Here is a 14,249-nt window from a genome sequence, read left to right on the forward strand (position 1 = left end):
GCCTATGGAAGACTGGGTTAGATTGTACACAGCCTATGGAAGACTGGGTTAGATTGTACACAGCCTATGGAAGAGTGGGTTAGATTGTACACAACCTATGGAAGAGTGGGTTAGATTGTACACAGTCTGTGGAAGAGTGGGTTAGATTGTACACAGTCTGTGGAAGAGTGGGTTAGATTGTACACAGCCTATGGAAGAGTGGGTTAGATTGTACACGGTCTGTGGAAGAGTGGGTTAGATTGTAAACGGTCTGTGGAAGAGTGGGTTAGATTGTACACGGTCTGTGGAAGAGTGGGTTAGATTGTAAACGGTCTGTGGAAGAGTGGGTTAGATTGTACACGGTCTGTGGAAGAGTGGGTTAGATTGTAAACGGTCTGTGGAAGAGTGGGTTAGATTGTACACGGTCTGTGGAAGAGTGGGTTAGATTGTACACAATCTATGGAAGAGTGGGTTAGATTGTACACAGTCTGTGGAAGAGTGGGTTAGATTGTACACAATCTATGGAAGAGTGGGTTAGATTGTACACAATCTATGGAAGAGTGGGTTAGATTGTACACAGTCTGTGGAAGAGTGGGTTAGATTGTACACAATCTATGGAAGAGTGGGTTAAATTGTGCACAGTCTATGGAAGAGTGGGTTAGATTGTACACAGTCTGTGGAAGAGTGGGTTAGATTGTACACAGTCTGTGGAAGAGTGGGTTAGATTGTACACAGTCTATGGATGAGTGGGTTAGATGGTACACGGTTTATGGAAGAGTGGGTTAGATTGTACATGGTCTGTGGAAGAGTGGGTTAGATTGTACACGGTCATTGGAGAGAGTGGGTAGATTGTACACGGTCTGCGGAAGAGTGGGTTAGATTGTACACAGCCTGTGGAAGATTGGGTTAGATTGTACACAGTCTATGGAAGAGTCGGTTGGATTATACACAGCCTATGGAAGAGTGGGTTAGATTGTACACAATCTATGGAAGAGTGGGTTAGATTATACACAGTCTATGGAAGAGTGGGTTAGATTGTACACGGTCTATGGAAGAGTGGGTTAGATTGTACACGGTCTATGGAAGAGTGGGTTAGATTGTACACAATCTATGGAAGAGTGGGTTAGATTGTACACAATCTGTGGAAGAGTGGGTTAGATTGTACACGGTCTGTGGAAGAATGGGTTAGATTGTACACGGCCTGTGGAAGAGTGGGTTAGATTGTACACAGTCTATGGAAGAGTGGGTTAGATTGTACACAGCCTATGGAAGAGTGGGTTAGATTTTACACAATCTATGGAAGAGTGGGTTAGATTGTACACAATCTATGGAAGAGTGGGTTAGATTGTACACAATCTATGGAAGAGTGGGTTAGATTGTACACAATCTATGGAAGAGTGGGTTAGATTGTACACAATCTATGGAAGAGTGGGTTAGATTGTACACAGTCTATGGAAGAGTGGGTTAGATTGTACACAGTCTAGGGAAGAGCGGGTTAGATTGTACACAGCCTATGGAAGTGTCGGTTGGATTGTACACAGCCTATGGAAGAGTGGGTTAGATTGTACACAATCTATGGAAGAGTGGGTTAGATTGTACACAATCTATGGAAGAGTGGGTTAGATTGTACACAATCTATGGAAGAGTGGGTTAGATTGTACACAATCTATGGAAGAGTGGGTTAGATTGTACACAATCTATGGAAGAGTGGGTTAGATTGTACACAGTCTATGGAAGAGTGGGTTAGATTGTACACAATCTATGGAAGAGTGGGTTAGATTGTACACAATCTATGGAAGAGTGCGTTAGATTGTACACAATCTATGGAAGAGTGGGTTAGATTGTACATAATCTATGGAAGAGTGGGTTAGATTGTACACAATCTATGGAAGAGTGGGTTAGATTGTACACAATCTATGGAAGAGTGGGTTAGATTGTACACAGTCTATGGAAGAGTGGGTTAGATTGTACACGGTCTATGGAAGAGTGGGTTAGATTGTACACGGTCTGTGGAAGACTGGGTTAGATTGTACACAGTCTGTGGAAGAGTGGGTTAGATTGTACACAGTCTGTGGTAGAGTGGGTTAGAATGTACATGGTTCATGGAAGAGTGGGTTAGATTGTAGACGGTCTGTGGAAGAGTGGGTTAGATTGTAGACGGTCTGTGGTAGAGTGGGTTAGATTGTACACGGTCTGTGGTAGAGTGGGTTAGATTGTACGTGGTTTATGGAAGAGTGGGTTAGATTGTACGTGGTTTATGGAAGAGTGGGTTAGATTGTACGTGGTTTATGGAAGAGTGGGTTAGATTGTACGTGGTTTATGGAAGAGTGGGTTAGATTGTACGTGGTTTATGGAAGAGTGGGTTAGATTGTACGTGGTTTATGGAAGAGTGGGTTAGATTGTTTGTAATGAATGGAAATAGTTGGTTAGTTCTTTGTCACACAGGGAATAATCAGTTCTTGGAATGGACCCGTAGAATTATATTTGTGCATAAGTTAGCACCCTCAGCAAGGGAAAAATAATTAAGGGTCTTAATTCATGGCTTGCACTGCTCGTCCAGAACCTTTCAAATAGATTGAGGTACTATTTTGGTGAGAAGTGAACAGTGTAAAAATTAGAAGTGAATTGTTTGGCTCAGTCAATTGTCACAAAATGGTAGATATTTTTAAAAAACACATACTGTTTCTCTGTTTATTTTCCTCTGTTATCCCAGGCACTGGTCAACTTGTTGCTCTGGATTTCATCTCTATCTCTGGTGGAGAGAGTGTTACTGCCCCAGGAGAATGCAGAGATGTAACAGCAGATCACTTTGTGCGCTTTGATGCTACCAACCCATGTGTTTGTTCTCAAAAGCTACTCACCCTCCGCAACACTACGTAAGCACAATGGTCTCTGGTTTTCTAAAGGCTCAGTAAGAAAACAGTTAAAAGTTGGGCACTAAAAGGCCACTGAGTTACCAGCATGCTTGAAGCAAGAAACTGTTATTGAAAGCATTATCTTGTGGATTTTGAGCCCACTATTGTGGAATTATTCCGAGAAATTTTCCACACACGAATGTTTCTTGCCACTTATCAGCCCAAGCCTGAATGTTGTCCAGGTCTTGCTGCATATGGGCAGGGGCTGCTTCAGTATCTGAGGAGTCGCAAATGGTGCTGAACATTGTGAACATCCCCACTTTTGAATTTTTGGCCTTATGATGGAGGGTAGGTCATTGATGAAGCAGCTGAAATGGTTGGGCCTAGGAAACTACCCTGAGGAACTCCTGCGGTGATGTCCTGGAACTGAGATGATTGACCTCCAACAACCACAACCATCTTCCATTGCGCTAGGCATGACTTCAATCAGTGGGGAGGAGATGGCGTAGTGGTATTGTTGCTGGACTAGTAATCCAGAGACCCAGGGTAATGCTCTGGGGACCTGGGTTCGAATCCTGCATGGCAGATGGTGGAATTTGAATTCAGTTTTTAAAAAAATATGGAATTAAAAGTCTAATAATGACCATGAAACCATTGGCAATTGTTGTAAAAACCCACCTGATTCACTAATGTCCTTCCCCTTTGCTGCCCTTACCTGGTCTGGCCTACATGTGACTCCAGACCCACAGCAATGTGGTTGGCTCTTAAATGCCCTCATGCCCTCTGGGCAATAAATGCCAGTGACGCCCACATCCAGTGAATAAAAATTTTAAAAAGTGGAGAGTTTCCCACTGCTTCCCATTGACATTAGTTTTGTTAAGCTCCTTGATGTCACACTGTCAAGGGCAGTCAGCTCTTTTGTCTATGTTTGAACTAAGGCTGTAATTAGGTCAGGAGCTGCATGGTCTTGGCAGTACTCAAACTGAGCGTCGGTGAGCAGTAACTGCCGCTTGATAGCACTGTGAATGACCCCTTCCATCACTTTGCTGATGATCAAGAGTAAACTGATGGGGTGGTAATTGGCCGGGTTGGATTTGTCCTGCTTTTTGTGTAGAGAACATACCTGGGCAATTTTCCACATAGCTGGGTAGATGCCAGTGTTATAGCTGTACTGGAACAGCTTGGCTAGGAAGTGGCAAGTTCTGGAACACAAGTCTTCAGTATTATTGCCGGAATATTGTCAGGGCCCATAGCCTTTATACTATCTAGTGCCTTCAGCCATTTCTTGATATCACGTGGAATGAATCGATTTGGCTGAAGACTGGCATCTGTGATGCTGGTGACCTCCGGAGGAGGCAGAGATGGATCATCTACTTGGCACTTCTGGCTGAAGATTGTTGCGAATGCTTCAGTCTTATGTTTTGCACTGATGTGCTGGGCTCCTCCATCATTGAGGATGGGAATATTTGTGGAGCCTCCTCCTCCAGTGAGTTGTTTAATTGTCCACCACCATTCATGACTGGATGTGGCAGGACTGCAGAGCTTAGATCTGATCCGTTGGTTGAGAGATTGCATAGCTCTGACTATCACTTTTGGGACACAAGTAGTCCTGTGTTATAGCTTCACCAGGTTGACCAGGTTTGTCTATGTTTGAACTAAGGCTGTAATTAGGTCAGGAGCTGCGTGGTCCTGGCGGTATTCAAACTGAGCGTCGGTGAGCAGTAACTGCCGCTTGATAGCACTGTGAATGACCCCTTCCATCACTTTGCTGATGATTGAGTAAACTGATGGGGCAGTAATTGGCCGGGTTGGATTTGTCCTGCTTTTTGTGGACAAAAAGCGGTACAAAAGCAAAGAAGTTATGCGGTAATGAGGGGGGAGGTGGTGGAATGGAACTAGAGGAACATAGGAGCAGGAGTAGGCCATTCAGCCCATTGAGCCTGCTCCGTATTCAATTAGATCATGGGTGATCATCTACCTCAAGCACTATCCCCATATCCCTTGGTGTCATTAGTATCCAAAAATCAAGTGATTTCTGTCTTGAACATGCTCAGTGACTGAGCCTCTACAGCCCTCTGGGATAGAGAATTCCAAAGATTCACTACCGTCTGAGTGAAGAAATTCCTGCTCATCTCAGTCTTAAATGGCCTGCTCTTCATTCTCAGACTGTGTCCTCTGGTTCTAGACTCACCAGCCAGGATAGGGGAAACATCCTATCTACATCTACCCTGTCACACCCTGTAAGAATTTTGTAAGTTTCAATGAGATCACCTCTCATTCTTCAAAACTCTAGAGAATTGGGCAGCTTTTTAAAAAAGCTAACAGAGACACGATGGGCCAAATGGTCTTCTCCTGTGATGGTAAGATTTTATGAAACCAGCCCTCTGACATACTCTTAAGATCACATGAACAATGTCCTTTCTTGTGAGGTATGGGTGGGATTCTAAGCCCAGTATGAGTCAGGAGAGGACAGAATTGTTTTCTTGTTCAGGCCATGAGGTGCAGTAAAATTATCTTGCAGCAGTAAAACAACTAACGTTTACTAACGTGAAGAGTTTATAGATTCGGTAACTTGCCCTTATTTCTAGGCACGTGGAGCTTCCCTTTTGCTGGCAAATACTAAAGCCTAATCTGATATGTGCTACTCCTGGAGAGTCTGTCCAACCCACCAACCTGGACTATGATCAGGATTTAAAATCCGCCTTTCACATCTGCCCGGATAACGGAGTTTTGGATCCCCACCAGGATCATGAGTTCATCCTCACTTATTTCCCGCAGGAGGTGAGAAGCGCTTGTCCGTTGGTAGTTCTGAGGTTTCCAGATCGTTGGTCACACTGTCAGACAGCGCATTCTAGATCCTAACCACTCACTGCGTGAAAAAGTTTTTCCTCATGTCACCATTGCTTCTTCAGCCAATTACCTTAAATCTGTGCCCTCTCATTCCCAATCCTTCCACCAACGGGAACAGTTTTTCCCTATCTACTACTCTGTCCAGACCACTCATGAATTTGGTAACCTTTATCAGTAACAATACCACACTTTGCTACATTTCCCCAATGATTGTGTTTGCCCCCCTGTCAGCCCATAGGAGTGGAAATACCATCAAGGAATGGCTGGAAATTGTGTAATTCTTTCAATATTTTGTTCAGTAGTAACAAAACGCAACAGATTTAAGTGCCTGAGTCTGGCATAAAGGTCATAATACAGTTAGTGTTATGAACTGGAATGCGTTGCCTGGTGGATGCAGATTCACCTGAGCGGGAAAGAGCAGGGGGAGTGAAACTAATTGGTAGTTCTTTCAAAGAGCTAGTATGAACATATGAACATATGAATGAGGAGCAGGAGTAGGCCATTTGACCCCTAAGCCGGCTCTGCCATTCAATAAGATCATGGATGATCTGATTGTGGCCTCAACTTCAGTTTCCGGTCTACCCCTTTATAACCTTTCACTCCCTTGTTAATCAAGAATCTATCTAACTCAGACTTAAAAACACAATGCTCTCTGGAGGAAAAAAATTCCACATACTAACAACCCTCAGAGAAAAAAATGTCTCCTCGGCCAGAATTTTACACTCCCCCCCACCCCCCCCTCCACCCCCAGTGGTTTCTGAGGCGGGGTGGGGTGGGTGGGGGGAGCATGCAATTGCATGGACCGATTGCCCCCGGGATCCCACCTGTCCCGACCTGGTCACAATTTTACACTGAGGTGGGGAGGGCCTCTGATGAGAAGTCCCCCCTTGCCTCAGTTAAGGCCCTTAACGGCCATTTTCCGCCCAGCCTCAATTTTCAGGCAGGCTGGCGAATAAAAGCCAAATGGGGGGGGCCCGAAATTAAACAAAGTTCAATCTTGGGCAGGAAGGGTGGTGGGGGTGGCGCCTCCATCAGAAGCCCCCTTCTGACTGGGGCATCCTCCCCTTAGGGCCTGATGACCTCCTGACCTCTGCCCACACCCTCCCCCCCCACCCAACCTATCTTCCAAGACCCCAATCACACATCCCCCACTCGACCTATCTTCCAAGACCCCAATCACACACCCACCCCCCTCCCCTTGCAAACTCCCAGGCCTTCCCTAAGCTCCACCGCCGCCACTTACCTCTCCTCTGGTGCCAGGCATCCAGTTCCAGGCAGCTGACTGCAGTGCCTCTTCCAGCCAGTGCAGCGTTGTTCCTAGAATGACTGGAGAGCTGCTGGTCAATCTGATTGGCTGGCAGCTCTCCAAGGCGGGCCTTCTTCCATGTGGCTGGCAGAAGTCCCGCCTTGTGTCAATCAATGCTTGTTGGAGTGTGAAATGGTATCGGGGCTGCTGGAGTTGGTCAATTCCCCTGTCATCCTGAAAATTCTAGCCCTCATCTCTGTCTTAAATGGAACACCCCTTAGTTTGAAACTGTGTCCCTTGTTCTAGTATCTCCCACAAGGGGAAACATCCTCTCAGAATCCATCCTGTCAATTCCCCTCAGAATCACTGCCCATTCTTCTAAACTTCAATGGGTATGAACCCAACCTTTCTCCATAAGATAAGCCCTTCATCCCAGGCATGAGTCAAGTGAACCTTCTCTGAACTGCTTCTAATGCAATTATGTCCTTGTTCAAATTCGGAGACCAAAATTGTACACAGTACTCCAGATGTGGCCTCACAAAGGCCCCATGTAGCTGCAGTAAAGCCTTTTTTTTAATTGGCTCATAGGATGTGGGCATCACTGACTAGGCCAGCATTTATCGTCCATCCCTAATTGCTCTTGAAAAGGTGGTGGTGAGCTGCCTTCTTGAACCACTGCAGCCCATGTGGTGTAGTTACACCCACAGTGCTGTTAAGGAGGGAGTTCCCTACTTTTATGTTTCATTCCCCACTTTTATATTTCTTTCCCCTTGCGATTTGCCTTCCTAACCACTTGCTGTATCTGCATACTAACTTTTTGTGATTCATGTACCAGGACTCCCAGATACCTCTGTACCAACGATTTCTGTAACCTCTGTCCATTTAAATAGTAAACTATTTTTTATTCTTCCTGCCAAAGTGGACTAGTTCACATTTTCCAACATAATACTTCATCTGCCAAATCTTTGCCCACCCACTTAACCTATCTATATCCCTTTGTAGACTCTTTATCTCCTCTTGACAACTTATTTTCCTGCCTCTCTTGATGCCATTGGCAAATTTAGTTACTATACATTTGGTCCCTTCATCCAAATCATTGATATACATTGTAAATAGTTGAGGCCTCAGCAGTGATACCTGTGGCACTCCACTTTCGTTACAGTTTGCCAACCTGAAAAAGGCCCATTTATCCCTCTGCTCTCTGCTTCCTGTCATCAACCAATCCTCATCTATGCTAATATGTTACTGCCTACACCATGAGTTCTTATTTTGTATAGTAACCTTTGATGAGGCGCTTTGTCAAATGTCTTTTGGAAATCCAAGTACATCACATCTACAGGTTCCCCTTATGACAGATGTTAGGCTAACTGGCCTGTAGCTTCATGCTTTCTGTCTTCCTCCTTTCTTGAGTAGAGGAGATCCATTTGCTATTTTCCAGTCTCATGGGACCTTTCCAGAATCCAGGGAATTTTTCTGTGAGAGTCTGCAGGCTGAAATCTACCAGCCCTCTGGAGGGAGGGAAGGACAGGTGGGAAAATGGCACTGGGAAGGAAGTCCGATGTGTCCCCACACTTTTAGATTTTACTAAAGGCAGGGACAGCATTGGCTTGTCTGCCCGCCCCCCCACCACCAGAGGTGTGGAGCCAATTAAGACCATAAGACTTAGGAGCAGAAATAAGCCATCGAGCCTGCTCCCCCATTCAATGAGGTCGTGGCTGATCTGATAATCCTCAACTCTACTTTCCTGCCCTTTCCCCATAACCCTTGATTCCCTTACTGATTAAAAATCTGTCTATCTCAGCCTTGAATATACTTAATGACCCAGCTTCAACAGTGCTCTACAGTATAGAATTCCATAGATTGACTACCCTCTGAGAGAAGAAATTCCTCCTCATCTCTGTTTTAAGTGGGCACCCCCTTACTCTGAGATGATGAACTCTGGTCCTAGACTCTCCCACAAGGGGAAACAACCTCTCGGGGGCTTGACAGGGTAGATGCTAAGAATCTTATATGTTTCAGTAAGGTCGCCTCTCATTCTTTTAAGCTCCAGTGAGTACAGGCCCAACCTACTCAACCTCTCTTCATAAGAAAATCCCTCCTAGTGAACCTTCTCTGGACTGCCTCCAATGCCAGTATAGCTTTCCTTAGATAAGGGGACCAAAACTGTTCACAGTATTCTAGGTGTGGTCTAACTAGTGCCTTGTACAGTTTTAGCAAGACTTCCCTATTTTTAGACTCCATTACCTTTGAAATTAAGGCCAACATTCCATTTGCCTTCCCTATTACCTGCTGAACTTGTATGTTAGCTTTTTGTGATTCATGCACAAGGATTCCCAAATCCCTCTGTGTTGCAGCTTTCTTCAGTCATTCTCCATTTAAATAATATTCGGCTCCTCTATTCTTCCTGCCAAAGTACATAACCTCACATTTTCCCACATTATATTCCATCTGCCAAGTTTTTGCCCACTCACTTAACCTGTCTTTATCCCTCTGTAGACTCTGTGTCATCGCCCCCACTTGCCTTCCTACCTATTTTTGTGTCATCCACAAACTTGGAGATAGTACATTCACTTCCCTCGTCTAAGTCATTAATATATATTGTGAATAATTGAGGCCCCAGAACTGATCCCTGTGGCACTCCACTAGTTACAGGTAGCCATCCCGAAAATGCCCCCCTTATCCCAGCTCTCTCTATTCTATTAGTTAGCTAATCCTCTATCCATGCTAATATACTACCCCCAACACCATGGGCTCTTATCTTATTAAGTAGCCTTATGTGCAGTACCTTATTGAATGCCTTTTGGAAATCCAAATATATTACATCAATCCTGATTGTTACCTCCTTAAAGAATTCTAATAAATTTGTTAGGCATGATTTCCCCTTCATGCTTGATTTGAAAAATGCATTTCTAAATGCTCTGCTATTACATCCTTTATAATAGACTCCAACATTTTCCCAATGACATGTTAAGCTAACTAGCCTATAGTTACCTGTTTTTTGCCTCCCTCCCTTTTTGAATAAGGATGTTACATTGGCCGTTCTCCAATCCTCTGGGACTTTTCCAGAATCTAAGGATTCTTGGAAGATTACTACCAGTGCATCCACTATCTCTGTAGCTACTTCCTTTAATATCCTAGGATGCAACCCATCAGGTCCAGGGGACTTATCGGCCTTTAGCCCCATTAGTTTCCCTAGTACTTTTTCTCTAGTGATAGTTATTGTATTTATTTCCTCCCCCCCTTTTGCCCCTTGATTATTTAGTATTTTTAGAATGTTATTAATATCTTCTACCGTGAAGACTGAAGCAAAGTATTTATTCAACTCCTCTGCCATTTCCTGGTTCCCCATTATTATTTCCCCAGCCTCATTCTCTAAGGGCCCTATGTTCACTTCAGCCTCTCTCTTCCTTTTTATATATTTAAAGAAGCTCTAACTGTCTTTTTATATTACTTGCTAGTTTACCCTCAAAGTTTATTTTCTCCTTCTTTATTATATTTTTGGTCATCCTTTGTTGGTTTTTAAAACTTTCCCAATCCCCTGGTTTACCACTAATCTTTGCCATATTGTATGTTTTTTCTTTCAATTTGATACTGTCCTTAACTTCCTTGGTTAACCATGGTTAGTTTATCCCCCTCCTAGAATCCTTCTTCCTCACCGGGATATATCTTTGTTGAGAGTCATGAACTAGTTTCTTAAACGTCTGCCATTGTTCATCAACCGTTTTTTCTGCTAAACTCCTTTCCCAGTCCACTCCAGCTAACTCTGCCCTCATTCCTTTGTACTTACCCTTATTTAAGTTTAGCACAGTTTTTCCGACACTGTTTCCTAGGGGATCATTTATTAAACCTGCCTCATTACATATTACCAGATCCAAAATAGCCTGACCCCTGGTTGGATTCACAACATATTGTTCTAAGAAACTGTCCCGAATACTAGCTGCAGGTGAAGCCAAACAGGCAGGCAGGTTCTGAGTCTGCCTAGAGTGCTGGCTGCCCCTCTCTGCCACCAGGAGGTCACCTCCAAGCAGTTATGGCCTATTTCTTAAAGTCTCCTAGGGCCTGGAGGCTGACTGGAAAATTCCAGTTGGCTTCTGTCAATCAGCTGTAATTGGCCTTTAAGTAGGTCAATTGGCCACCCACTACATGTGGGCAGATAGCCCTGCCTGTTTGGTCTCTGGGAAAATTCCAGCCTGTGGCACCCAATCCATGCCTGCTACCCCTGTGCGCCTAAAAATTCAGGCCCTGAGCACCTAATCTAGGTTGAAACTCCAGATGAGGTGTCAAACTGAGGGGCCTGTCTGCTTGTTTGGATAAGGCATAAGAAATAAAAATTACAAACAGACCCATCAGCATCTTTAAATAGAAAAGGCCCTCTGTCACGTAAAGCATCTGAAGCAGCTTCTTTGAAGTATCTCCACAGATGCTGGCAGAAGGTTGTATTGGTGATGTTTTCTAATTTAATCTCTATTTTGAATGAAATATTGTTTACCCTTTGCAGCTGAAGGACTATCACAGTGTGCTTTACCTTGTATTGCGGGATATCCCAGAACCTTTGAATGCCAACGAGTGTAACACCAATAGGTAAGTTCCACATGTGCTGTTGTCCTCCCTCATGCCACACCTTTTGTTCTGCACTCATACTACTAACAGATTGGTGGCGAGGTGGATTTCCACCCCTAGGACTCCATCTCTAAGGCATTCAGAAGAGCGACCTCGATCCAGCGCACCCCAGTATTTAAAGCGACACAAGATAAGCACGTGAGGGAGAAAGGATTAGAAGGTTATACTGATAGGGTGTGATGAAGAGATGTCGGGGGTGGGGGGTGGGGTGGGCGTGGACTTGATCGAAGCATCACATGTCTGGTCCCGAAAAAAAAAAGTGACCTGAAAGTTAAAAATAGAGAAAATGCCAGTTCCATTGACTTTCAGACCTGCCTTGAGTTTGTTATGGACTTCCAATCAGTGAGCCCTGCTGTCAGCATTCTGGGCAACCCCTGAGTCTAGGTGTTGCAAAGGCTTTGTAACAGGACATAGCGATGGGAGGCTGGAAGCACTCTCCCTTGCCTCGTTACCTTGGCAGTGCACATATTGCAGGCATGAGTCCAGACCCTTCAATCCCACTCACAACCAAGGAATACTGTAACAATACAAAGGGTGGAGAGACCCATCTCCCTAAGCTTCAGCCGACTTTACCTGACCATTGTGTCAGGCATTGGGTCTTTCTTGAGAGGAAGGGCCAGGGCAGGCAGCATACCTCCTTGTCATAATGTTAGACCACAACTGCACTGAAACTGACAGTGCATTGGCTACCAAGGATCTGGAGCTCAATCAGGACACCTAGCGAAACCAGATGTTTGCTGCTGCCAGGTTTAAGAGAACCAGGTGCACTTACCTTTGGTCAGAGTTGGTGTCACTCCAGTGTGAGTGTTAATGTTTTGAACTACTGCCAACCTCCTTCTGGCTGTAAGCGTCTTTCTGCAAAACACCACCAAAACAATAAAAAGAAACAACTGCAGAAGCTGCAGGATTGTTGTCAAGAACCCACTGAATGGTCTTCAGAGAAGGAAATCTGGGACCTGCCCCCCTGATGCATAAGCTCATCCCTCACCACATCACCTTTCACGCTCGCTGAAGTGGCCTGGCAGAAGCCATTGCTTGCAGGAGGGCCCACCAGTATCTTCTAAGGGCACACCTTAGCTTGGCAAGTAAATGCACTCGTTGCCACCTGTGCCCTCATATCACAAAGGGGTCAGCTCTCCCTGGGATAAACCTAAGTGTACGGAAGTTAACCCTTCCATTTATAAAATGAAATCAAACTGTAATGTGCCACAAGTACATCCCTCCCGAACTAAATCCTTTCCTTTCCTCATAAATTTCAGGAAAAATAGCTTGGAAAGATCTATGAAAACAGCTTCTGCAGCGATTAGTAACGTCATTGGCTTGGAGCTGGAGGTTAAAGGATATACCGAGCCATTTCAAGTCCTATTGAAGCCTTACGCCATTCTCATCCCCGGCGAGCACTACATGGGCACGACTCTGAAAAAGTATTTTGAGGTCTGAATTTAAATGTCATTGACTTGGTTGTTGATCCAAACTCTGTCTAATTCAGCCTTGAATATATTCAGTTAAGGTTAAACTTTCAGGTCCATTCCCCTTCCTCAGTGGGGGACTTGCCTATTGGTGCTACCTGCCATTAACTGTCCATTCATCCTAAGTATTGGCCTTGGCTCAGTGCTAACGCTCTCACCCCTGAGTCAGATGGGCATGGGTGCAAACCCTACTCCAGGATCAAGCACATCATCTAGACTGACTCTCTAGTGCTGAAGGAGTGCTGCTTTGTCTTTCTGATGAGACATTAAACTGAGGCTCCGTCTGACCTTAATTGGATGTAGAAGGTCCCACGACACTTTTTCAAAGAGGTGCGGAGGCAGTTTTTCCCAGTGTCCTGGCCAACATTTATCCCTCAAGCAACGTCACTTTAAGAAAAAGATTCAAATGGCCATTTCTCTTACTGCTGTGTGCACATTGGCTGCTGTGCTTGACTGCACAGCTAAAGTACTTTGGAATGTGAATGATGTGTAAATACAGTCTCTTTCTATCAAGTTGTGCAAGGTCTCAACACCAGCAACATGGACCCTTCACATTATCCTATAAAAAATTAATAGATGGAGAGCATTAATGCGAACAGTGGGGCAAAGCTTCCCTGGGAGAGGCAAAATAAGCTGGCTTAATTGCTGGCCTGTGGCACCTTGTGCGGAAGTGCACGTGATTATCAGTTGAAGATAGTGTCTAGCTCAGTTCCGATGCTTTCCAGAGCTGAGTAGCTCAAACGTGCATGCCACGAAGGACAGGAGTGAACCAGATGGGTTTTTACAACAATCCACTAGTTTCTTAGTCATTACTAATGAGACTAGCATTTTATTCCAGATTTATTAATAGATTGAATTTATTTTCCCCCAGTGCCCGTGGTGAGACCTGAACTCATGATTTTGGAGCATTAGTGAATAGGAAGGACTTATTTTCCTTAGCAGAGGGGTCAAAGACATGGGCATAAATTTAAAGAATTATGAGACTGGACTTGGGGAGAATTTCTTTTCGTCTAGAGGGCTGTGGAGGTCTGGAACTCACTGCCTGAAGAGACAATAGAGACAGAAACCCTCATCACATTTAAAAAAAATACTTAGATGTGCACTTGAAGTATTGTAACCTATAAGACTATGGACCTAGAGCTCAAAAATGGGATTAGGCTGCCTCCTCTGTGCCATTCTATGTTTTACACATTGGCGGTAACCTAAACGGGCTCATCAGTTTACCTAGCA

At 44.6% G+C, this 14,249-nt stretch overlaps 1 protein-coding gene across 1 annotated transcript in view; it reads left to right on the forward strand.

Moving 5' to 3' along the window:
* Nucleotides 1–14,249, forward strand: part of dlec1 (DLEC1 cilia and flagella associated protein) — a 154,150-nt gene that overhangs the window by 76,509 nt on the left and 63,392 nt on the right. The window contains 4 exon segments of the mRNA XM_078536422.1: nucleotides 2,693–2,855; nucleotides 5,423–5,615; nucleotides 11,429–11,511; nucleotides 12,810–12,984. Coding sequence (XP_078392548.1) covers nucleotides 2,693–2,855; nucleotides 5,423–5,615; nucleotides 11,429–11,511; nucleotides 12,810–12,984 — 614 coding nt within the window.

Source organism: Cetorhinus maximus, chromosome 3 (genome assembly GCF_964194155.1).
Source record: "Cetorhinus maximus chromosome 3, sCetMax3.hap1.1, whole genome shotgun sequence".
NCBI classification, from domain to species: Eukaryota; Metazoa; Chordata; class Chondrichthyes; order Lamniformes; family Cetorhinidae; genus Cetorhinus; species Cetorhinus maximus.